The sequence below is a fragment of the Oncorhynchus masou genome, unplaced genomic scaffold (genome assembly GCF_036934945.1).
Source record: "Oncorhynchus masou masou isolate Uvic2021 unplaced genomic scaffold, UVic_Omas_1.1 unplaced_scaffold_768, whole genome shotgun sequence".
Classification (NCBI taxonomy): Eukaryota; Metazoa; Chordata; class Actinopteri; order Salmoniformes; family Salmonidae; genus Oncorhynchus; species Oncorhynchus masou.
In genome coordinates, this window is record NW_027014146.1 from 55,798 (window position 1) to 83,244 (window position 27,447).

General features: G+C 46.5%; 1 protein-coding gene across 1 annotated transcript in view; it reads right to left on the reverse strand.

The window, feature by feature from the left end:
* Positions 1 to 3,259: 3,259 nt before the first annotated feature.
* The window catches only part of LOC135537406 (retinal-specific phospholipid-transporting ATPase ABCA4-like), a gene marked incomplete at its 5' end in the record, with an annotated part of 113,541 nt that continues 89,353 nt past the window's right edge, over positions 3,260 to 27,447 (reverse strand). Inside the window, 15 exon segments of the mRNA XM_064963576.1 lie at positions 3,260 to 3,412; positions 4,237 to 4,486; positions 11,534 to 11,626; positions 13,493 to 13,596; positions 16,496 to 16,630; positions 17,340 to 17,481; positions 17,684 to 17,790; positions 17,898 to 17,960; positions 19,818 to 19,918; positions 19,921 to 19,937; positions 20,157 to 20,286; positions 20,697 to 20,820; positions 21,325 to 21,472; positions 22,139 to 22,254; positions 25,438 to 25,615. Of these exon segments, the coding sequence (XP_064819648.1) occupies positions 3,260 to 3,412; positions 4,237 to 4,486; positions 11,534 to 11,626; positions 13,493 to 13,596; positions 16,496 to 16,630; positions 17,340 to 17,481; positions 17,684 to 17,790; positions 17,898 to 17,960; positions 19,818 to 19,918; positions 19,921 to 19,937; positions 20,157 to 20,286; positions 20,697 to 20,820; positions 21,325 to 21,472; positions 22,139 to 22,254; positions 25,438 to 25,615 (1,861 nt within the window).

Genomic DNA, 27,447 nt, shown 5'->3' on the forward strand with positions numbered 1-27,447 from the left:
CCCATTGCATACTCTACTACAGTTAGAGAAAGCAGTGTACTGGACACTGTGGTAATAGATACCTGTAGGGGATATGATGTGGCTCTGGCCAAAAGGAGTGACACTATATGGGGGGACAACAGATACCCAGTCAATAAGCGAGCTGTATATAAATGGACTGTGTGACAGCCTCTCGGTCAGAATAGGGTTACAAGGCCTCACTCAGGCCTGTTAACCTCATCACTCAACTCTACACTAAAAGTGTACATTTGTAGCAAGGTTATGGGTTTACACAGATACTGTTGTTTTTTTTTAAAGTTAGGATGAATGTTCTGCAAAGTGTGGAATGATACAATAGATTGGTTTGATTTCCTTTAGTCGTAGAGAATTTATACATTTTTTTTATTCACCATAATCATCGTTGCAGCACAGTTCATGTGAGTGACAATGTCTATACGTTATAGTAGTGGTCTTGAAGTCTAGTGCACTTGAAGTCTAGTGCACTTGAAGTCTAGTGCACTTGAAGTCTAGTGCACTTGTTCCCCTGTTGAAGGACAGACGGCCCTGTTCAGTCAAATCAGATATGAAGTAACCATAACTTTTTAATTTGTGTGATATTAATTAATTAGTATTTTATCTTATTTGTTAACGTTGTTAGTTTTACAGTGGGACTGTTCTATTTTTTTTCACAGTAACTTTGTGTTTGGATTTAACAGGGCCAGTGTTTTGCTGTTAAAGCATGGCATCAGTTGAAGTTGATACACAAATCTATTCTCATCCATAATACTATGACAGGGATGGGCAACTGGCAGCCCGCAAGGGGCCCCTTTTGAAGGCCCTCGTAGACGCTGGAGGGGGGTAGAATGCACAAGGTGCCATTTTGAAATGTGGTTGTACATCAACAGTTTTTCTCTTGTTTTCTCGTTATTTATCACTGCTGGAATGTCAGCCAAAACAAATTTGATTAGTAAATTAGTCTAGCGGCCAGCTATAATCGAAAGGTAGTAATCATGGTGGATTCACCAGCCGAGGGGGGGGCCATTTGATTTTGTTGGTCAGTCTAACATTTCTCTCCACCCCATAGAAAAATGAGTAGAATTAAAGGAAATGTGTTAGAAAATTGCCAAATCTGCTCTCTGTCCCAATGGTCAAAATTTGTAGAATTACAAAATACTTGCTTTAAAACAGCAACATTTTCTTTACATCCAATGGCAAAATGTGTAGAATATATAAACCAAGCAAGATATTTCTACATGATTTGAACGGCTATGTAAATGAGCTAAGCATTATTAGTAGTTTTTGGTATATAAATGTGGGTATACAGACCCGCCAGCCACTATGGCCCCTCATAATGACTTCAGATTTTTTGTGGCCCTCAACACCGTCGAAGTTGCCCGTCCCTGATCGTAGGAAATAGAAGCGTAAATCCAAAGCGTCTTCTTGATTAGAAACAGCATTTGTAACATGTTAAACACAGTTATCATGACATTTCAAATGACAAACTGAAAATGACATGAAGTTTCAAAAACAAAAAAAAGAAAACAGTGACAATAAAATAAACAATATATTTTGCGGTTTGTTCGTTACGTTGTGTTTGAGTCCACTACAACAGGAGTGAAAGCCTATATCATATATGTGCAGGCTTTCATTCCAGCCAAGCAGAAACTCACCTGATTCAACTAATCAACTAAGAGTTATTGTCTTCAACCGAGACTGCTTGGCTAGAACAAAAGCCTGCACCCACACGGCCCTCTGTGGGTGGCAGGTAGCCTAGTGTTTAGAGTGTTGGGCCAGTCACCGAAAGGTTGCTAGATCAAATCCCTGAGTTGACAAGGTACAAATCTGTCGTTCTGCCCCTGAACAGGCAGTTAACCCACTGTTCCTAGGCTGTCATTGTAAATAAGAATTTCTTCTTAACTGATTTGCCTAGTTAAATAAAGGTAAAATGACATTGTATTGTGAGCATATAAAGCTGTGCTTAGGATATGACATCTGAAACCTCTTCAAAGCGTATCTTAAATAATCCCACACCAACCCACCTCACTACCAGCACTGATAGCTACCTTGAGGGGGGGGAAATGTACTTATTATGATTGTGGTTGTCTCACCTGTCTCTCTGTAAGTCTCTCTGGATAAGAGCGTCTGCTATAAATGGCTAACAGAATATGTCCTAAAGTGATGAAAATGGCAAAACACATATATAAGCCTGGCAAGATTTTTTTCTAGAATTATTTGAAAGGCTACATAAATTATCTAAGCATTTTTATTAGTTTTGGTATATAAATGTCAGTGTAAATGCAGCGCCATCTTGTGGTCCCGTATTGATACTGCGTAATAACACAAAATAGGGACCTAATTCTCTGTGTAGGTGTGTTTAGTTGAAGAGGAAGCAGCCCCCTTATAAACCAAGGGAGCTGCTTCCTCTTCAATGAACACGTGAAAAGGAGACGAGGTGAGGAAGCAGCCCCCTTATAAACCAAGGGAGCTGCTTCCTCTTCAATGAACACGTGAAAAGGAGACGAGGAAGCAGCCCCCTTATAAACCAAGGGAGCTGCTTCCTCTTCAATGAACACGTGAAAAGGAGACGAGGCGAGGAAGCAGCCCCCTTATAAACCAAGGGAGCTGTTTCCTCTTCAATGAACACGTGAAAAGAAGACGAGGCGAGGAAGCAGCCCCCTTATAAACCAAGGGAGCTGTTTCCTCTTCAATGAACACGTGAAAAGGAGACGAGGCGAGGAAGCCAAACTATTGAGATCACACCCCCGGTGTGTTTGAGGAGCTATCTGCTGTCAACTGACATCTGTGTCCTGCAAACGTGACCTCTTCTTGACTTTTGGCAGCCATTTTACACAATGCACAATCAACAGACAAAAATAGGACTTCCAAAGCCTAAGGAACATATTCCAAACATAATTCATGAATCTTACAATAATTTCCATTAATTTCAAAATGTGTTCATAATACTGCCAGTGTGTGCCTGTGCATGTCTAGCTATTACAATGGGGCAGCAGGGTAGCCTAGTGGTTAGAGCGTTGGACTAGTAACCGAAAGGTTGCAAGTTCAAATCCCCGAGCTGACAAGGTACAAATCTGTTGTTCTGCCCCCTGAACAAGGCAGTTAACCCACTGTTCCTAGGCCGTCATTGAAAGTAAGAATTTGTTCTTTAACTGACTTGCCTAATTAAATAAAGGTTAAAATAAACAATACATTTTGTCGGTTTTCTGCATGAAACATTTTGACAATACATTCCGTAGGAAGTCATATTTTCACAGATTAACTTTCAAGTCTTATTTTGTCTTCTGGTTTTTATCTTGATGGGGGAGACCTTGCGTTTCGTGGGGACATTTTGTTTTTCATTGCGCGCGTTGACCGCTCGGGGTTGTAAAACGTCCTCGTCCTCTCCTGCCTGCTGCTTAGCAAAGTTCACAAACACCTGGAGAACAGAGAGAAACACCTTTACTATCAACACAATGTTAATGAAAACACCAAGGTTCTATAAACGTCCTTTATAATCAACACTAAGGTTCTATAAACGTCCTTTATAATCAACACCAAGGTTCTATAAACGTCCTTTATAATCAACACCAAGGTTCTATAAACGTCCTTTATAATCATATATTCACGACAGCTATTTCGCTCGCTACTTGCTAAGTACGGTGCCATCAATTTGTACTCCAGGATATTCTATACTGGGCTACACTGCGGCGGCAGTGTAGCCTAGTGGTTAGAGCATTGGACTAGTAACCAGAAGGTGGAGAGTTCAAACCCCCGAGCTGACAAGGTACAAAATCTGTCATTCTGCCCCTGAACAGGCAGTTAACCCACTGTTCCCAGGCCGTCATTGACAATAAGAATTTGTTCTTAACTGACTAGCCTGGTTAAATAAAGGTAAAAAAAAAAAATTCAAGTCTTAATATCTCATAATAAATCCTCCCCACCTCAAATGTTTTCCTGGCTGTGTTTGATGAGGTCATATTGCAGAGTCTATCCTTAAACATTGCCATGCTAAATTACCACCTGTTGTGTGGTCACTTGCTTGTCTTTAAACCTAAATCCCAAACACCTAATCCCTAATCTTAACACCAGCCCTATAGTTACCCGATCTAGTGTAGTCTGATAGAGTAGTTACCTGATCTAGTGTAGTCTATGATACAGAGTAGTTACCTGATCTAGCGTAGTCTGATAGCGTAGTCACCTGATCTAGTGTAGTCTGATAGAGTAGTCACCTGATCTAGTGTAGTCTGATAGAGTAGTTACCTGATCTAGTGTAGTCTGTGATACAGAGTAATCTTCTATATTGAGTTTGTCCTTGTTGGCGACCACCAGCTGGAAGATCCTAGCGAGGGAGGAGGAGGCGATCTCATACTGCAGAGTGTTGTAGTGTTTCTCTCTCTGGACACACCCTGGGAAACTGCTCTCCATGAAGCTCTCTGCTGGACCCAGCTCTGGAGATACGCCTGCTATAGCTGCCTTTACCTTCATGGTCACCACATAGCCATCACCAAACCTGGAGAGGAGAGTGAGAGAAACAGGTCACCACGTAGCTATCACCAAACCTGGAGAGGGAGAGGTCACCATGTAGCCATCACCAAACCTGGAGAGGAGAGTGAGAGAAACAGGTCACCACGTAGCTATCACCAAACCTGGAGAGGAGCGGGAGAGAGAGAGGTCACCATGTAGCCATCACCAAACCTGGAGAGGAGAGGGAGAGAAACAGGTCACCACGTAGCCATCACCAAACCTGGAGAGGAGAGTGAGAGAGAGAGGTCACCATGTAGCCATCACCAAACCTGGAGAGGAGAGGGAGAGAAACAGGTCACCACGTAGCCATCACCAAACCTGGAGAGGAGAGTGAGAGAAACAGGTCACCACGTAGCCATCACCAAACCTGGAGAGGAGAGTGAGAGAGAGACGGTGGAGTAAGTCAGGTGCTCATGAATAGACCAACAGGTGTGATTGGTGAATGAAATAGGTATTAAACATGGGCTTTACGACACAGAAAACAGCAGTTAACTTCTCCATCGTCAACACTTTTATTTAAATCAGTGAGACATACAGCAATATCTTGAATAATACAATACAAGTATGTGTTTTTCCACTGGGGGCTTCAAATCCTACGAAGTCATGTCTTTCTACTCAAAACCACAATCCATTTGATCAATCTGAGTCTTTCATTGAAACAATTAAAACGCGTGGCACCCTGCCTCTGTTTTGGTAAACAGCTGAGGGATGGGAGAGGAGAAATGTAACCAAATTCGTAGACAAAGCAATGGATGCAAGGACTGACCATCCATGATATTAAAAATTATAGTTTTTAAGCATGTTTTGAGGCTATACGGTGCTGGTTTACATTGCTAACAAACATTGTAGTAAAATAGGCTCATAATTTGGGTTCTGATGGGGTACGACAGTTGAACTAAGCTCGTGAGAAATTTATAATTTATACTTCAACAATCAATGGATTAATTTATTAATTTATAAGTCCAAAGACTGATGTATCAACTAAGGACTCTAGCTTCAAAGTATTCAATAATGTGTATTTGGTATGGAATCAAGGCATCAGAATGCACCAGAGAACACCAGAATAGAGCTCTCATTCTTCACCATACTCTCACAGTCCGGATCTCCCTGGCTGGCTACTTCACCATACTCTCCCAGTCCGGATCTCCCTGGCTGGCTACTTCACCATACTCTCCCAGCCCGGATCTCCCTGGTTGGCTACTTCACCATACTCTCCCAGCCCGGATCTCCCTGGCTGGCTACTTCACCATACTCTCCCAGCCCCCAACTCCCTGGCTGGCTACTTCACCATACTCTCCCAGCCCCCAACTCGCTGGCTGGCTACTTCACCATACTCTCCCAGCCCCCAACTCCCTGGCTGGCTACTTCACCATACTCTCCCAGCCACCAACTCCCTGGCTGGCTACTTCACCATACTCTCCCAGCCCCCAGCTCCCTGGCTGGCTACTTCACCATACTCTCCCAGCCCGGATCTCCCTGGCTGGCTACTTCACCATACTCTCCCAGCCCGGATCTCCCTGGCTGGCTACTTCACCATACTCTCCCAGCCCCCAACTCCCTGGCTGGCTACTTCACCATACTCTCCCAGCCCGGATCTCCCTGGCTGGCTACTTCACCATACTCTCCCAGCCCCCAACTCCCTGGCTGGCTACTTTACCATACTCTCCCAGCCCGGATCTCCCTGGCTGGCTACTTCACCATACTCTCCCAGCCCGGATCTCCCTGGCTGGCTACTTCACCATACTCTCCCAGCCCCCAACTCCCTGGTTGGCTACTTCACCATACTCTCCCAGTCTGGATCTCCCTGGCTGGCTACTTCACCATTCTCTCCCAGCCCGGATCTCCCTGGCTGGCTACTTCACCATACTCTCCCAGCCCCCAACTCCCTGGCTGGCTACTTCACCATACTCTCCCAGTCCGGATCTCCCTGGCTGGCTACTTCACCATACTCTCCCAGCCCGGATCTCCCTGGATGGCTACTTCACCATACTCTCCCAGCCCGGATCTCCCTGGCTGGCTACTTCACCATACTCTCCCAGCCCCCAACTCCCTGGCTGGCTACTTCACCATACTCTCCCAGCCCGGATCTCCCTGGCTGGCTACTTCACCATACTCTCCCAGCCCCCAACTCCCTGGCTGGCTACTTTACCATACTCTCCCAGCCCCCAACTCCCTGGCTGGCTACTTCACCATAGTCTCCCAGCCCCCAACTCGCTGGCTGGCTACTTCACCATACTCTCCCAGCCCCCAACTCCCTGGCTGGCTACTTCACCATACTCTCCCAGCCCGGATCTCCCTGGCTGGCTACTTCACCATACTCTCCCAGTCCGGATCTCCCTGGCTGGCTACTTCACCATACTCTCCCAGTCAGGATCTCCCTGGCTGGCTACTTCACCATACTCTCCCAGCCCGGATCTCCCTGGCTGGCTACTTCACGATACTCTCCCAGCCCCCAACTCCCTGGCTGGCTACTTCACCATACTCTCCCAGCCCGGATCTCCCTGGCTGGCTACTTCACCATACTCTACCAGCCCCCAACTCCCTGGCTGGCTACTTCACCATACTCTCCCAGTCCGGATCTCCCTGGCTGGCTACTTCCCCATTCTCTCCCAGCCCGGATCTCCCTGGCTGGCTACTTCACCATACTCTCCCAGCCCGGATCTCCCTGGCTGGCTACTTCACCATACTCTCCCAGTCCGGATCTCCCTGGCTGGCTACTTCACCATACTCTCCCAGCCCGGATCTCCCTGGCTGGCTACTTCACCATACTCTCCCAGCCCCCAACTCCCTGGCTGGCTACTTCACCATACTCTCCCAGCCCTCCCTGGATCTCCCCCAGCCCGGATGGCTGGCTACTTCACCATACTCTCCCAGCCCGGATCTCCCTGGCTGGCTACTTCACCATACTCCCCAGCCCCCAACTCCCTGGCTGGCTACTTCACCATACTCTCCCAGCCCGGATCTCCCTGGCTGGCTACTCTCCTCCCAGCCCCCAACTCCCTGGCTGGCTACTTCACCATACTCTCCCAGTCCGGATCTCCCTGGCTGGCTACTTCACTACTCTCCCAGCCCCCAACTCACTGGCTGGCTACTTCACCATACTCTCCCAGCACCCAACTCCCTGGCTGGCTACTTCACCATACTCTCCCAGCCCCCAACTCCCTGGCTGGCTACTTCACCATACTCTCCCAGTCCGGATCTCCCTGGCTGGCTACTTCACCATTCTCTCCCAGCCCCCAACTCCCTGGCTGGCTACTTCACCATACTCTCCCAGCCCGGATCTACCTGGCTGGCTACTTCACCATACTCTCCCAGTCCGGATCTCCCTGGCTGGCTACTTCACCATACTCTCCCAGCCCCCAACTCCCTGGCTGGCTACTTCACCATACTCTCCCAGCCCGGATCTCCCTGGCTGGCTACTTCACCATACTCTCCCAGCCCCCAACTCCCTGGCTGGCTACTTCACCATACTCTCCCAGCCCGGATCTCCCTGGCTGGCTACGTCACCATACTCTCCCAGCCCCCAACTCCCTGCTGGCTACTTCACCATACTCTCCCAGCACAGATCTCCCCCTGCTGGCTACCTCACCATACTCTCCCAGCACAGATCTCCCCCTGCTGGCTACTTCACCATACTCTCCCAGCCCCCAACTCCCTGGCTGGCTACTTCACCATACTCTCCCAGCCCCCAACTCCCAGGCTGGCTACTTCACCATACTCTCCCAGCCCCCAACTCCCTGGCTGGCTACTTCACCATACTCTCCCAGCCCCCAACTCCCTGGCTGGCTACTTCACCATACTCTCCCAGCCCGGATCTCCCTGGCTGGCTACTTCACCATACTCTCCCAGCCCGGATCTCCCTGGCTGGCTACTTCACCATTCTCTCCCAGCCCGGATCTCCCTGACTGGCTACTTCACCATACTCTCCCAGCCCGGGTCTCCCTGGCTGGCTACTTCACCATACTCTCCCAGCCCCCAACTCCCTGGCTGGCTACTTCACCATACTCTCCCAGCCCGGATCTCCCTGGCTGGCTACTTCACCATACTCTCCCAGCCCGGATCTCCCTGGCTGGCTACTTCACCATACTCTCCCAGCCCCCAACTCCCTGGCTGGCTACTTCACCATACTCTCCCAGCCCGGATCTCCCTGGCTGGCTACTTCACCATACTCTCCCAGCCCGGATCTCCCTGGCTGGCTACTTCACCATACTCTCCCAGCCCCCAACTCCCTGGCTGGCTACTTCACCGTACTCTCCCAGCCCGGATCTCCCTGGCTGGCTACTTCACCATTCTCTCCCAGCCCGGATCTCCCTGGCTGGCTACTTCACCATACTCTCCCAGCCCGGATCTCCCTGGCTGGCTACTTCACCATACTCTCCCAGCCCGGATCTCCCTGGCTGGCTACTTCACCATACTCTCCCAGCCCGGATCTCCCTGGCTGGCTACTTCACCATACTCTCCCAGCCCGGATCTCCCTGGCTGGCTACTTCACCATTCTCTCCCAGCCCGGATCTCCCTGGCTGGCTACTTCACCATTCTCTCCCAGCCCGGATCTCCTTTGCTGGCTACTTCACCATACTCTCCCAGCCCGGGATCTCCCTGGCTGGCTACTTCACCATACTCTCCCAGCCCCCAACTCCCTGGCTGGCTACTTCACCATACTCTCCCAGCCCGGATCTCCCTGGCTGGCTACTTCACCATTCTCTCCCAGCCCGGATCTCCCTGGCTGGCTACTTCACCATACTCTCCCAGCCCGGATCTCCCTGGCTGGCTACTTCACCATACTCTCCCAGCCCGGATCTACCTGGCTGGCTACTTCACCATACTCTCCCAGCCCGGATCTCCCTGGCTGGCTACTTCACCATACTCTCCCAGCCCCCAACTCCCTGGCTGGCTACTTCACCATACTCTCCCAGCCCGGATCTCCCTGGCTGGCTACTTCACCATACTCTCCCAGCCCCCAACTCCCTGGCTGGCTACTTCACCATACTCTCCCAGCCCGCAACTCCCTGGCTGGCTACTTCACCATACTCTCCCAGCCCGGATCTCAATGGCTGGCTACTTCACCATACTCTCCCAGCCCGGATCTCCCTGGCTGGCTACTTCACCATACTCTCCCAGCCCGGATCTCCCTGGCTGGCTACTTCACCATACTCTCCCAGCCCGGATCTCCCTGGCTGGCTACTTCACCATTCTCTCCCAGCCCTGATCTCCCTGGCTGGCTACTTCACCATACTCTCCCAGCCCCCAACTCCCTGGCTGGCTACTTTTATATATGGCTGGCTACTCCATGTACTGTGATCAGTGACTCATTTAGATCTTATCAAACCAAATGTGTTATTTCTCTTCTAATTTAATTTGAAATGATGTGATTGTTGTTAAATCTTCCTCTCTTTTTTTATGGTCCTTCAAGACAGATAGGAACACTTGTCCTGGGACACGACCAGTAGGGAAAGAGTCTGGGGAGTGATGGCTATACTGAGGTGCTGTACGGAAACAGACCTACTTGTATTTGAGGTGCTGTATGGTAACAGTATGGTAACAGACCTACTTGTATTTGAGGTGCTGTATGGTAACAGACCTACTTGTATTTGAGGTGCTGTATGGTAACAGTATGGTAACAGACCTACTTCTATTTGAAGTGCTGTATGGTAACAGTATGGTAACAGACCTACTTCTATTTGAAGTGCTGTATGGTAACAGTATGGTAACAGACCTACTTGTATTTGAGGTGCTGTATGGTAACAGTATGGTAACAGACCTACTTGTATTTGAGGTGCTGTATGGTAACAGTATGGTAACAGACCTACTTGTATTTGAGGTGCTGTATGGTAACAGTATGGTAACAGACCTACTTGTATTTGAGGTGCTGTATGGTAACAGTATGGAAACAGACCTACTTGTATTTGAGGTGCTGTATGGTAACAGTATGGTAACAGACCTACTTGTATTTGAGGTGCTGTATGGTAACAGACCTACTTGTATTTGAGGTGCTGTATGGTAACAGTATGGTAACAGACCTACTTGTATTTGAGGTGCTGTATGGTAACAGTATGGAAACAGACCTACTTGTATTTGAGGTGCTGTATGGTAACAGACCTACTTGTATTTGAGGTGCTGTATGGTAACAGTATGGTAACAGACCTACTTGTATTTGAGGTGCTGTATGGTAACAGTATGGTAACAGACCTACTTGTATTTGAGGTGCTGTATGGTAACAGTATGGAAACAGACCTACTTGTATTTGAGGTGCTGTATGGTAACAGACCTACTTGTATTTGAGGTGCTGTATGGTAACAGTATGGTAACAGACCTACTTGTATTTGTATTGGAGGCTTGTATTTAGGTGCTGTATGGTAACAGTATGGTAACAGACCTACTTGTATTTGAGGTGCTGTATGGTAACAGTATGGAAACAGACCTACTTGTATTTGAGGTGCTGTATGGTAACAGTATGGAAACAGACCTACTTGTATTTGAGGTGCTGTATGGTAACAGTATGGTAACAGACCTACTTGTATTTGAGGTGCTGTATGGTAACAGTATGGTAACAGACCTACTTGTATTTGAGGTGCTGTATGGTAACAGTATGGTAACAGACCTACTTGTATTTGAGGTGCTGTATGGTAACAGTATGGTAACAGACCTACTTCTATTTGAGGTGCTGTATGGTAACAGACCTACTTGTATTTGAGGTGCTGTATGGTAACAGTATGGTAACAGACCTACTTGTATTTGAGGTGCTGTATGGTAACAGTATGGTAACGGACCTACTTGTATTTGAGGTGCTGTATGGTAACAGTATGGTAACAGACCTACTTGTATTTGAGGTGCTGTATGGTAACAGTATGGTAACAGACCTACTTGTATTTGAGGTGCTGTATGGTAACAGTATGGAAACAGACCTACTTGTATTTGAGGTGCTGTATGGTAACAGACCTACTTGTATTTGAGGTGCTGTATGGTAACAGTATGGTAACAGACCTACTTGTATTTGAGGTGCTGTATGGTAACAGTATGGTAACAGACCTACTTGTATTTGAGGTGCTGTATGGTCCCCAGACATTTGAAGGTGCCGTTGACCATGATTGCCAAACGAGTGCACAGAGCTTCACACTCCTCCATGCTGGAGAGACAGAGACAGACAGGCAGTCAACAGACAGATACAGACAGGCCGTCGACAGGCAGTCAACAGACAGATACAGACAGACCGTCAACAGAGACAGACAGGCGGTCAACAGAGACAGACAGGCCATCGACAGGCAGTCGGGAGACAGAGACAGACAGGCAGTCAACAGACAGATACAAACAGGCCGTCAACAGAGACAGACAGGCCGTCGACAGGCAGTCAACAGACAGATACAGACAGACCGTCAACAGAGACAGACAGGCGGTCAACAGAGACAGACAGGCCATCGACAGGCAGTCGGGAGACAGAGACAGACAGGCAGTCAACAGACAGATACAAACAGGCCGTCAACAGAGACAGACAGGCCGTCGACAGGCAGTCAACAGACAGATACAGACAGGCCGTCAACAGAGACAGACAGGCAGTCAACAGAGACAGACAGGCCGTCAACAGACAGAGACAGACAGGCAGTCAACAGACAGAGACAGACAGGCAGTCGGGAGACAGAGACAGACAGGCAGTCAACAGACAGAGACAGACAGGCAGTCAACAGACAGATACAGACAGGCAGTCAACAGACAGATACAGACAGGCAGTCAACAGACAGAGACAGACAGGCAGTCAACAGACAGATACAGACAGGCAGTCAACAGAGACAGACAGGCAGTCAACAGTCAGAGACAGACAGGCCGTCAACAGACAGGCAGTCGGGAGACAGAGACAGACAGGCAGTCAACAGAGACAGACAGGCAGTCAACAGACAGAGACAGACAGGCCGTCAACAGACAGAGACAGACAGGCCGTCAACAGACAGGCAGTCGGGAGACAGAGACAGACAGGCAGTCAACAGACAGATACAGACAGGCAGTCAACAGGCAGAGACAGACAGGCAGTCATCAGGCAGAGACAGACAGGCAGTCAACAGGCAGAGACAGACACACAGTCAACAGATACAGACAGGCAGTCGGGAGACAGAGACAGACAGGCAGTCTACAGACAGAGACAGACAGGCAGTCAACAGGCAGAGACAGACAGGCAGTCATCAGGCAGAGACAGACAGGCAGTCAACAGACAGTCAGGCAGTCACTAGACAGACAGGCAGTCAATAGACAGAGTCAGACAGGCAGTCAACAGACAGAGACAGACAGGCAGTCAACAGACAGTCAATAGACAAAGTCAGACAGGCAGTCAACAGGCAGAGACAGACAGGCAGTCAATAGACAGAGACGACAGGCAGTCAACAGACAGAGACAGACAGGCAGTCAACAGACAGACAGGCAGTCAATAGACAGAGACAGACAGGCAGTCAACAGACAGACAGACAGTCAACAGACAGACAGGCAGTCAACAGACAGTGAAACAAGCAGAAACAAGCAGATGGCCACTCCAGTGTAGCATCTGGATTGCTGACATGACCCATGTGTACTGACATGACCCATGTGTACTGACATGACATGACCCATGTGTACTGACATGACCCATGTGTAGACATGACATGACCCATGTGTAGACATGACATGACCCATGTGTAGACATGACATGACCCATGTGTAGACATGACATGACCCATGTGCACTGACATTACCCATGTGCACTGACATTACCCATGTGTACTGACATGACATGACCCATGTGTAGACATGACATGACCCATGTGTAGACATGACATTACCCATGTGCACTGACATTACCCATGTGTACTGACATGACATGACCCATGTGTACCACGTTGCTATGTCTTGGACCAACACAAAGAACACTAGTTCAGGTACAGTAATCCAATTGGACTGGACTTGTCTGTGAAGGTATAGGGGAAGGGTGTGTGGGTATGTGTTTGTGGGGGAGGCTGGGGGGTGGGGGTACCTGTGTGATGTCAAAACCACGGCCCTCCCGTCCTGGATGACACTCATAATGGCAGTCCACAGGAACCGTCGGGAGTGGGGGTCCATACCTGTAGTGGGTTCATCCTGTAAGGATACGCACACACACACACACACACACACACACACACACACACACACACACACACACACACACACACACACACACACACACACACACACACACACACACACACACAGTATATGTTTAGTGTATGTATAGTATATGTATATGTATAGTGTATGTGTAGTATATGTGTATTATATGTATAGTATATGTATAGTATATGTATAGTGTATGTATAGTGTATGTATAGTATATATTTAGTATATGTATATTATATGTATAGTGTATGTATAGTAAATATTTAGTATATGTATAGTATATGTATATTATATATTTAGTATATGTATAGTGTATGTATATTAAATGTATAATGTATGTATGTATAGTGTATGTATATGTATAGTATATGTATATTATATATTTAGTATATGTATAGTGTATGTATAGTATATATTTAGTATATGTATAGTGTATATTTAGTATATGTATATTATATGTATAGTATATGTATAGTATATATTTAGTATATGTATAGTGTATGTATAGTATACATTTAGTATATGTATAGTGTACGTATAGTGTATGTATAGTATATATTTAGTATATGTATAGTGTATGTATGTATAGTATATGTATAGTGTATGTAAAGTATATATTTAGTACATGTAGTGCTAGGCTTGATCACCAACAACGACGAGACGGCCTACAGGGAGGAGGTGAGGGCCCTCGGAGTGTGGTGTCAGGAAAATAACCTCACACTCAACAAAACTAAGGAGATGATTGTGGACTTCAGGAAACAGCAGAGGGAACACCCCCCTATCCACATCGATGGAACAGTAGTGGAGAGGGTAGTAAGTTTTAAGTTCCTCGGCATACACATCACAGACAAACTGAATTGGTCCACTCACACAGACAGCATCGTGAAGAAGGCGCAGCAGCGCCTCTTCAACCTCAGGAGGCTGAAGAAATTCGGCTTGTCAACAAAAGCACTCACAAACTTCTACAGATGCACAATCGAGAGCATCCTGGCGGGCTGTATCACCGCCTGGTACGGCAACTGCTCCGCTCTGCCAACACACTGACTCAACTCCAGCCACTTTAATAATGGGAAATGATGTAAAATATATCACTAACCACTTTAATAATATAATAATATATAATATATCCCATTTAGCAGACGCTTTTGTCCAAAGCGACTTACAAGTCGGCTGGGGCCACTACTTTTACATATGGGTGGTCCCAGCGGGAATCGAACCCACGACGCTTGGCGTTGCAAGCGCCATGCTCTACCGACTGAGCCACACAGGACCCATTCTGTGGACTTTAAACAATGCTACCTAATATAATGTTTACATACCCTACATTATTCATCTCATATGTATACGTATATACTGTACTCTATATCATCTACTGCATCCTTATGTAATACATGTATTACTAGCCACTTTAAACAATGCTACCTAATATAATGTTTACATACCCTACATTATTCATCTCATATGTATATGTATATACTGTACTCTATATCCTCTACTGCATCCTTATGTAATACATGTATCACTAGCCACTTTAACTATGCCACTTTGTTTACATACTCATCTCATATGTATATACTGTACTCGATACCATCTACTGTATCTTGCCTATGCTGCTCTGTACCATCACTCATTCATATATCTTTATGTACATATTCTTTATCCCCTTACACTTGTGTATAAGATAGTTGTTTTGGAATTGTTAGTTAGATTACTTGTTGGTTATTACTGCATTGTCGGAACTAGAAGCACAAGCATTTCGCTACACTCGCATTAACATCTGCTAACCATGTGTATGTGACAAATAAAATTTGATTTGATTTATGTATAGTGTATGTATAGTATATGTATAGTATATGTAAATTATATATTTAGTATATGTATAGTGTATGTATACTATATGTATACTATATGTATAGTATATGTATACTATATGTATAGTGTATGTATAGTGTATGTATACTATATGTATAGTGTATGTATAGTATATGTATAATATATGTATAGTATATGTATACTGTATGTATAGTGTATGTATAGTGTATGTATATTATATGCATAATATATGTATAGTATATGTATAGTGTATGTATAGTATATGTATATTATATGTATAGTATATGTAAATTATATATTTAGTATATGTATAGTGTATGTATGGTATATATTTAGTATATGTATATTATATGTATAGTGTATGTATGTATAGTATAATGTCAATGTATAACATTTAGTCATACTGTGTTTGTAATGTTAACTAACTATTAGTTGTCCATATTGTCACAGGAAGGAAGTGATGAAACAACACACATCATGTCCAGCCTTCCTCTGCGTCTGGGCTGATTTCTAGGTCTTTTTGGTGCCCTACACAAGTGGACAAACATATCACCCACACACTGTCCAAAAGACAGGCACATGTGGGGAATTAATAAAGTCTCATGCCATTGGCTGACTCACCAGTATAACCAGCCAATCACCCATTTTCACCTACCTCATCCCCACACTGTTTTTATTTATTTACTTTTCTGCTCTTTTGCACACCAGTATCTCTACCTGTACATGACCATCTGATCATTTATCACTCCAGTGCTAATCTGCAAAATTGTAATTATTCGACTACCTCCTCATGCCTTTTGCACACAATGTACACAGACTCGCCTTTTTTTGTACTGTGTTATTGACTTGTTAATTGTTTACTCCATGTGTAACTCTGTGTTGTCTGTTCACACTGCTAAGCTTTATCTTGGCCAGGTCGCAGTTGTAAATGAGAACTTGTTCTCAACTAGCCTACCTGGTTAAATAAAGGTGAAATAAAAAATAGCTGGTTGGGGAGCCTGCCCCGCCTTTTCAATGGTAGGGGTTAAACACTGATTGGTTGACTCACCAGTAGAACCAGGGCTGGGCAGCCAATCATAGCGATGGCTGTGGAGAGTTTCCTCTTGTTGCCTCCGCTGTATGTTCCTGCACAGCGACCAGCGTACTCTGAGAGACCCAGCTTCTGGATGCCCCAATCTGCCACCTAGTGGGGAGACAGGAGAGGTGCAGAATGTGCTACAAACGCAAAGGGTAAAATACATGAATGTTAACACAAATACATACACACACCTGCATACACACACATACAGTATGCACATATATACATACAGTACACTACACTCATTCACACAAAAATACACGAACAGACGAGACAGACAGACGAGACAGACAGACAGACAGACAGACGAGACAGACAGACAGACAGACGAGACAGACAGACGAGACAGACAGACGAGACAGACAGACGAGACAGACAGACAGACAGACAGACAGACAGACGAGACGAGAGAGACAGACAGACAGACAGACAGACAGACAGACAGACAGACAGACAGAGAGAGAGACAGACAGACAGACAGACAGACAGACAGACAGACGAGACAGACAGACAGACAGACAGACAGACAGACAGACAGACGAGACAGACAGACAGACAGACAGACAGACAGACAGACGAGACAGACGAGACAGACAGACAGACAGACAGACAGACAGACAGACGAGACAGACGAGACAGACAGACAGACAGACAGACGAGACAGACAGACAGACAGACAGACAGACAGACAGACAGACGAGACAGACAGACAGACAGACAGACAGACAGACAGACAGACGAGACAGACAGACAGACAGACAGACAGACAGACAGACAGACAGACAGACAGACAGTATCTCCCATCTCTACTCACTCTGCTGATGTCTGACTCGGGGACCCCTCGGAGACGAGCGTAGAGGTAAAGATGTTCCCTGCCTGTCAGCAGGTCGTCTATAGCGTCAAACTGAGGGCAGTAGCCCATGTTCTGGTGCACGTCCAACATGTCCGACAGGATACTGAGTGACCACAGAGAAACAGCTGCTTGGACATCCGTTTGTTTCTACGTTGATTCAAATTCAAAAAAAGCGGTTCTATACTTGGCACAGTTTGTCAGTGGTTTCGGAGTATGAATACAACAACATTGAGTCTTTTGTTCTGAATGGTGGGTCCAATACACACTATGGTTTTTTCCTCACGTATCCCTGCGATGTGTTGTACCTGTATCCAGAGACAGTGGCCTCTCCAGAACTAACGTCTGTGTCCCCAGTCAACATCTTAAAGGTGGTCGTTTTCCCGGCTCCGTTCACTCCTAACAGACCGAAACACTGACAGCACAGAGACACGGTCAGACGAGGGAAACACTCCAATCTGTTAAAGAAATGAGGTGGGGCAGAAGGTAGGTGAAAGGGACTATAAAGGGGGAGGGGCAGACCTCTCCTGCAGGCACGCCCACACAGATCCTGTCCACCGCTTGTCTCGTCTTCCCAGAGTACGTCTGTAGAGAGGACAAAAAGAACCAGAGTTCGGTTGGACACAGACTCACAGTATATAGGTAACAACACATGCCTATGTAACGGATGTGAAATGGCTAGCTAGTTAGCGGTGGTGCAGCGCTAAATAGCGTTTTAATCGGCTGACGTCACTCGCTCTGAGACCTTGAAGTAGTTGTTCCCCCTTTGCTCTGCAAGGGCCGCGGCTTTTGTGGAGCGATGGGTAACGCTGGTTCGCGCCCGGGTATGGGCGAGGGGACGGTCTAAAGTTATACTGTTACACCTACAATCCAATATGTCCTCACAGTTTCCTCTCTTTGACCTAGTAGGTTACACACCGCATGTGATACGACAGATATTTGTGAGGAGTCTGTATGCACAAGTATGTTAATGATGGAGAGGTCTACTATGTCGTATTCAGAGTGTCAAGATGATAGTTAACTTCTTTGGGACTGGGGGTCGGGGAGCATTGAGGTGCTTGGATGAATAAGGTGCCCAGAGAAACACGGCCTGCTACTCAGGCCCAGTTGCTAATATATGCATATTTGGATAAGACACACTCTGAAGTTTCTAAAACTGTTTGAATGATATCTGTGAGTTTAACAGAACTCATATGGCATGCAAAAACCTGAGAAGAAAATCCAAACAGGAAGTGGGAAATCTGAGGTTTGTAGTTTTTCAACACATGCCCTATTGAATACACAGTGTCTTTGGGGTCAGATTGCACTTCCTAGAGCTTCCACTAGATGTCAACAGTCTTTAGAACCTTGTTTGATGGTTCTACTGTGAAGTGGCTGCGAATGAGAGGGGATGGAGTCAGAGGTCTAGCAGATTGCCATGAGCTGACCACGCGTGTTCACGTGACAGTTAGCTTGCGTTCCATTGCAATTCTACAGACAAAGGAATTCTCCAGTTGGAACATTATTGAAGATTTATGATAAAAACATCCTAAAGATTTTATACTTCGATTGACATGTTTCTACAAACTGTAATAGAACTTTCGCATGGACTTGCCTGCGCGTCGTGAGTTTGGATTGTGTACTAAACGCACAAACAAAAAGGAGGTATTTGGACAGAAATGAGGGACTTTATCGAACAAATCAAACATTTATTGTGGAACTGGGATTCCTGGGAGTGCATTCTGATGAAGATCATCAAAGGTAAGTTAATATTTATAATGCTATTTCTGACTTCTGTTGACTGCACAACATAGCGGATATCTGTTTGGCTGTTTTCTTGTCTGAGCGCCGTACTCAGATTATTGCATGGTATGCTTTTTCGGTAATGCTTTTTTGAAATCTGACACAGCGGTTGCATTAAGGACAAGTTTATCTGAAGTTCCTTGTATAACACTTGTAGTTTCATCAACATTTATGATGAGTATTTCTGTAAATTGATGTGGCTCTCTGTAAAATCCCGGATGTTTTGGAACTACTGAACATAACACGCCATAACACGCCAATGTAAACTTTATCGAACAAAACATACATGTACTGTGTAACATGAAGCCCTATGAGTGTCATCTGATGAAGACCATCAAAGGTTAGTGATTCATTTAATCTCTATTTCTGCTTTTTGTGACTCCTCTCCTTGGCTGGAAAAATTGGCTGTGTTTTTCTGTGACTAGGTGCTTACATAACATAATCGTTTAGTGTGATTTTGCCGTAAAGCCTTTTGAAATCAGACACTGTGGCTGGATTAACGAGAAGTTTATCTTTAAAACGGTGTAAAATACTTGTATGCTTGAGGAATTTATATAATTGTGAGATTTCTGTTGTTTTGAATTGGGCGTCTCTGCACTTTCACTGGCTGGTTGTCGAGGAGGGATGCTACCGTCCCCAACATCCCAGAGAGGTTTTAACCTTGCAGAGGTCTCTGATCTGGAGGACGTCGTTCTTGTCCCCGCCGTTATAGATCCTCTCTCTCTCCGCCGCCACGTCCTCGTCCTCATCTTTAGGAGGGGCCCTCGGAAGTCTGATAACCTGGAGGGGAGAATTGATTGATTGAATGATTGATTGATCAATTACAACCCCCTTTTCACACCGAATGTACGTAGAGTTTGAGATAAGCATGGTTCTAACTTGAATGACCCACTAAATTAGGTCCATTTTCAGTGTGAATGGGATTTTAGTTTCCTATTGTGCAAAGACGGATAAAAAAATATATCCTTCCACACGGTGATATTGGAGCTAGTTCCTCACCAGTGGTCGAGGAAGAAGCGGTACTCTATGAGGATAGTGAAGAGGAAATAGACACATCCCTCTATAGCCATGAAGACCAGGTTCTTCCCTACAAAGTCCCATTTGAACGGATCCATGGCACGGTCCTCACCTGAAACACAAAATGGGACAATGTACCAGGCCTTGATCCTCAGAAGTGTTGGCTAAAGCACAAAGCGATCTGGTTACCAAGCTAGAGACGGGCCCGAATGAATAGGCTGGAGGAGGTTTAAAGAATAGTTCATTTTCAGTCAGGAGTCTTGTAGGCTGGAGCAGGTTTAGAGAATAGATGAGTGTGGAAGTGTTGTAGGCTGGAGCAGGTTTAGAGAATAGATGAGTGTGGAAGTGTTGTAGGCTGGAGGAGGTTTAGAGAATAGATGAGTGTGGAAGTGTTGTAGGCTGGAGGAGGTTTAGAGAATAGATGAGTGTGGAAGTGTTGTAGGCTGGAGGATGTTTAGAGAATAGATGAGTGTGGAAGTGTTGTGAGCCATAGAGATTCAACACTAGCTATGTTGTGCTCACCAAAGTGTGCATAGACATCAGTCACCGCCTGGTTCATAGCCATGTCAATCAGACCCCGGCCCAGACAGAAGTGAGGGAAGACCAGGAGGCCTTTCTTCAGCCACTCATTGAACTCTAACAAGGCCTGGGGAGCACAACAACAATACAATAAATAACAACATAATAAACAAAAACACAACAAACAACAACAATGCAATAAACAACATAAACACAACAAATAACACAATAAACAACAATGACAACGCAATAAACACAATAAATGACAACAACAACACAATAAACAACAACAACAAAATAAACAACAACAGCAACACAACAAACAACAACACAATAAACAACCAACAAGAACACAATAAACAACCAAGTAAACAACAACAACACAACAGAATAAACAACACAACAAACAACACAATAAACAACAATGCAATAAACAACAACAGAAACACAACAAACAGCAACACAATAAACAACAACAACACAATGAACAAGAACAACATCAACACAACAAACAATAACACAATAAACAACAACAATACAGTAAACAACAACAATTAAACATGACTTGCTCCCTCTCTCTTTCTCTCTCATACACAATCTGCCTCTCCCTCTCTCTCTCCCCCATCCTCACCCGGTTGTTCTCGAACAGTTCCAATATGAAGGTGAGGGCGCTGCTGTTGATGCCGATGAACAGGTTGATGCAGGACAGAGAGACGTAGGCCGTACTGGGGATGTTAAAGATGTATGACATGGGGTACATCATGGGGGTTACTGACCACCTAGATAGAGTGAGAGTGAGAGTGAGAGTGAGAGTGAGAGTGAGAGTGGGAGTGAGAGAGAGAGAGAGAGAGAGGGAGAGAGATTTAGGACATCAAAAGTGGGTTTGGGGCCTCCTGGGTGGCGCATTGGTCTAAGGCTCTACATTGCAGTGCTAGCTGTGCCACCAGAGACTCTGGGTTTGAGCCCAGGCTCTGTCGCAAACCGGCCGCGACCGGGAGGTCCATGGGGCGATGCAGAATTGGCCTAGCATCGTCCGGGTTATGGAGGGTTTGGCCGGCAGGTATATCCTTGTCTCATCGCGCACCAGCGACTCCTGTGGAGGGCCGGGCATAGTGCACGCTGACCAGGTTGCTAGGTGTACGGTGTTTCCTCCGACACATTGGTGCGGCTGGCTTCCGGGTTGGGTGCGCGCTGTGTTAAGAAGCAGTGAGGCTTGGCTTGGTTGGGTTGTGTTTTGAAGGACTCATGGCTCTCGACCTTCGTCTCTCCCGTACGGGAGTTGTAGCGATGAGACAAGACAGCAACTACTAATAATTGGATACCATGAAATTGGGGAGGAAAAGGGGGTAAAAAAAAGGGAAGGGGGTTTGAAGCATCGGAGAGGTCCCACAAAGTCTTCATAAGCAGCACACAGAAGCTTCCCAAATCATATGTCTGGTACTCACCCATACAGGAAGAGCAGGAGAACGAGGGCTGGCAGGTTGGTGGGTGAGGTGTAACACTTCTTGTCGAAGGCCACAAAGATCCCCACCACCATGGCTGTACTGAGAGAGTAGTTCACCTGCAGAGACCGGAAAATATGGAAAACATTTCAATTGATGAAATCCGGGTGAAACAAGTCACTGACACGTCCAGGTCAATCAGATTCCAATTTAAATGGCCGCCAGGGTTAGGGGCGAAACTGTGATGGCTTTATACCTAAAAATACTTATTCAGACTTGCCCCAGGGCCCAGCTGTATGTACAATTTGGTACTTCTATCACAAAAGGCACAATTCAATATATTCAATACAGTTGGCAAGTAAGCATTTCATTGCACTGTGTACACCTCTGTATCCGCGAGCCTACCAGACGGGCTAAATGCTTTTTATGCTCTCTTTGAGGCAAGCAACACTGAAGTATGCATGAGAGCACCAGCTGTTCCGGACGACTGTGTGATCACGCTCTCCGTAGCCGATGTGAGCAAGACCTTTAATAAACAGGTCAACATTCACAAGGCTGTGAATAACGGATTACCAGGACTTGTACTCAGAGCAGACATTTTCAACCTCTCCCTGACCGAGTCTGTAATACCTACATGTTTCAAGCAGACCACCATAGTCCCTGTGCCCAAGGGAGTGAAGGTAACCTGCCTAAATGACGAGCGCCCCGTAGCACTAACGTCTGTAGCCATGAAGTGCTTTGAAAGGTTGGTAATGGCTCACATCAACACCATTATCCCAGAAACCCTAGACCCACTCTAATTTGCATACCGCCCCAACAGATCCACAGATGATGCAATCTCTATTGCACTCCACACTGCCTTTTGCCACCTGGACAAAAGGTACACCTACGTGAAAATGCTGTTCATTGACTACAGCTCAGCGTTCAACATCATAGTGCCCTCAAAGCTCATCACTAAGCTAAGGACCCTGGGACTAAACACCTCCCTCTGCAACTGGATCCTGGACTTCCTGACAGGCCGCCCCCAGGTGGTGAGGGTAGGTAGCAACACATCTGCCACGCTGATCCTCAACATGGGGGCCCCTTAGGGGTGCGTGCTTAGTCCCTTCCTGTACTCCCTGTTCACCCATGACTGCGTAGCCAAGCACGACTCCAACAGCATCATTAAGTTGGGGCGGCAGGGTAGCCTAGTGGTTGGAGCGTTGGACTAGTAACCGGAAGGTTGCAAGTTCAAACCCCCGAGCTGACAAGGTACAAATCTGTTGAACAGGCAGTTAACCCACTGTTCCTAGGCCATCATTGAAAATAAGAATTTGTTCTTAACTGACTTGCCTAGTTAAATAAAGGTAAAATGTAAAAAATTAAAAAATAAAGTTTGCCGATGACACAATAGTGGTAGGCCTGATCAACAATGAGACAGCCTATAGGGAGGAGGTCAGAGACCTGGCCGTGTGGTGCCAGGGCAACAACCTCTCCCTCAATGTGATCAAGACAAAAGAGATGATGAAGGACCAAGCACACCCCATTCTCATTGACAGTGGAGCAGGTTGAGAGCTTCAAGTTCCTTTGTGTCCACATCACCAACATGTCCAAGCACACCAAGACAGTTGTGAAGAGGAGCACGACAAAGCCTTATCCCCCTCAGGAGACTGAAAAGATTTGGCATGGGTCCACAGATCCTGAAAAGGTAATACAGCTGCACCATTGAGAGCATCCTGACCGGTTGCATCACCGACCGCAAGACGCTACGGATGGTAGTGCGTACGACCCAGTACATCGCTGGGGCCAAGCTTCCTGACATCCAGGACAGTATATACTAGGCGGTGTCAGACTAAGGTTGAACAAATGGACGAAGAATCCAGTCACCCAAGACTGTTCTCTCTGCTACCGCACGGCAAGCGTTCCTTAAACAGCTTCTACCCCCAAGCCATGAGACTGCTGAACAATTAATCAAATGGCCACCCAAACTATTTGCATTGACACCCCCCCTTGTTTTTACACTGCTGCTACTCGCTGTTTATAATCTATGCATAGTCACTTTACCCCCTACCTACATGTACAAACTACCTTGACTAACCTGTACCCCCGCACGTTGACTCAGTACCGGTACCCCTTGTATATAGCCTCCACATTGACTCGGTACCGGTACCCCTTGTATATAGCCTCCACACTGACTCGGTACCGGTACCCCCTGTATATAGCCTCCACATTGACTCTGTACTGGTACCCCCTGTATATAGCCTCCACACTGACTCGGTACCAGTACCCCCTGTATATAGCCTCCACACTGACTCGGTATCGGTACCCCCTGTATATAGCCTCCACATTGACTCGGTACCGGTACCCCCTGTATATAGCCTCCACGTTGACTCTGTACCGGTACCCCCTTGTATATAGCCTCCACATTGACTCGGTACCGGTACCCCCTGTATATAGCCTCCACATTGACTCGGTACCGGTACCCCCTGTATATAGCCTCCACGTTGACTCGGTACCGGTACCCCCTGTATATAGCCTCCACACTGACTCGGTACCGGTACCCCCTGTATATAGCCTCCACACTGACTCGGTATCGGTACCCCCTGTATATAGCCTCCACATTGACTCGGTACCGGTACCCCCTGTATATAGCCTCCACGTTGACTCGGTACCGGTACCCCCTGTATATAGCCTCCACATTGACTCTGTACCGGTACCCCCTGTATATAGCCTCCACATTGACTCTGTACCGGTACCCCCTGTATATAGCCTCCACATTGACTCGGTACCGGTACCCCCTGTATATAGCCTCCACGTTGACTCTGTACCGGTACCCCCTTGTATATAGCCTCCACATTGACTCGGTACCGGTACCCCCTGTATATAGCCTCCACGTTGACTCTGTACCGGTACCCCCTTGTATATAGCCTCCACATTGACTCTGTACCGGTACCCCCTTGTAAATAACCTCATTAATGTTATTTTATTGTGTTATTTTAATTCTATTTAATTATTACTTTATTTAGTAAATATTTTATTGACTCTAGGGCTTGTAAGTAAGCATTTCACAGTAAGATCTACACCTGATGTATTCGGCGCATGTGACAAATCAAATTTGATTTGAATTCCAGGCTCTAGAAACAGGAGAGAGACACTGATTAAGAACAACATAAGAGTCTAGTTCCTCTCCAGGTTTCTTCCTGTAACTGCTACTTCCTCTTCTGTGAGTTTAGTTCAAGTAACTGTAAAGCACTTTTGTCACAAATAACGATGTAAAAAAGGGCTTCATAAGTAACAGTTTATTGATTTATTGAAAGACGTACCATATCCCAGAAGAAGTTGGCTAACCAGTAGACAAGGGGGCTGACTCCGCTGACGAACTGGAGGTGTTTAGCCTTGGTTACTCTCTCCTGGATCAGGTAGAGGACAAACGAGGCTGGGATGAAGGACATGGCAAAGATCACACAGATAGCTGTCACGGCATCTACTGATGTCTTCAACCTGGGAGAGGAGAGAGACAGACAGGTTAGGTAACAGATAGCTGTCACGGCATCTACTGATGTCTTCAACCTGGGAGAGGAGAGAGACAGACAGGTTAGATAACAGATAGCTGTCACGGCATCTACTGATGTCTTCAACCTGGGAGAGGAGAGAGACAGACAGGTTAGGTAACAGATAGCTGTCACGGCATCTACTGATGTCTTCAACCTGGGAGAGGAGAGAGACAGACAGGTTAAATAACAGATAGCTGTCACGGCATCTACTGATGTCTTCAACCTGGGAGAGGAGAGAGACAGACAGGTTAGATAACAGATAGCTGTCACGGCATCTACTGATGTCTTCAACCTGGGAGAGGAGAGAGAGACAGACAGGTTAGATAACAGATAGCTGTCACGGCATCTACTGATGTCTTCAACCTGGGAGAGGAGAGAGACAGACAGGTTAGGTAACAGATAGCTGTCACGGCATCTACTGATGTCTTCAACCTGGGAGAGGAGAGAGAGACAGACAGGTTAGATAACAGATAGCTGTCACGGCATCTACTGATGTCTTCAACCTGGGAGAGGAGAGAGACAGACAGGTTAGGTAACAGATAGCTGTCACGGCATCTACTGATGTCTTCAACCTGGGAGAGGAGAGAGACAGACAGGTTAGGTAACAGATAGCTGTCACGGCATCTACTGATGTCTTCAACCTGGGAGAGGAGAGAGAGACAGACAGGTTAGATAACAGATAGCTGTCACGGCATCTACTGATGTCTTCAACCTGGGAGAGGAGAGAGAGACAGACAGGTTAGGTAACAGATAGCTGTCACGGCATCTACTGATGTCTTCAACCTGGGAGAGGAGAGAGAGACAGACAGGTTAGATAACAGATAGCTGTCACGGCATCTACTGATGTCTTCAACCTGGGAGAGGAGAGAGAGACAGACAGGTTAGGTAACAGATAGCTGTCACGGCATCTACTGATGTCTTCAACCTGGGAGAGGAGAGAGAGAGACAGACAGGTTAGGTAACAGATAGCTGTCACGGCATCTACTGATGTCTTCAACCTGGGAGAGGAGAGAGAGACAGACAGGTTAGATAACAGATAGCTGTCACGGCATCTACTGATGTCTTCAACCTGGGAGAGGAGAGAGAGAGACAGACAGGTTAGGTAACAGATAGCTGTCACGGCATCTACTGATGTCTTCAACCTGGGAGAGGAGAGAGACAGACAGGTTAGGTAACAGATAGCTGTCACGGCATCTACTGATGTCTTCAACCTGGGAGAGGAGAGAGAGACAGACAGGTTAGGTAACAGATAGCTGTCACGGCATCTACTGATGTCTTCAACCTGGGAGAGGAGAGAGAGACAGACAGGTTAGGTAACAGATAGCTGTCACGGCATCTACTGATGTCTTCAACCTGGGAGAGGAGAGAGAGAGACAGACAGGTTAGGTAACAGATAGCTGTCACGGCATCTACTGATGTCTTCAACCTGGGAGAGGAGAGAGACAGACAGGTTAGATAACAGATAGCTGTCACGGCATCTACTGATGTCTTAAACCTGGGAGAGGAGAGAGACAGACAGGTTAGGTAACAGATAGCTGTCACGGCATCTACTGATGTCTTCAACCTGGGAGAGGAGAGAGACAGACAGGTTAGGTAACAGATAGCTGTCACGGCATCTACTGATGTCTTCAACCTGGGAGAGGAGAGAGACAGACAGGTTAGGTAACAGATAGCTGTCACGGCATCTACTGATGTCTTCAACCTGGGAGAGGAGAGAGAGACAGACAGGTTAGGTAACAGATAGCTGTCACGGCATCTACTGATGTCTTCAACCTGGGA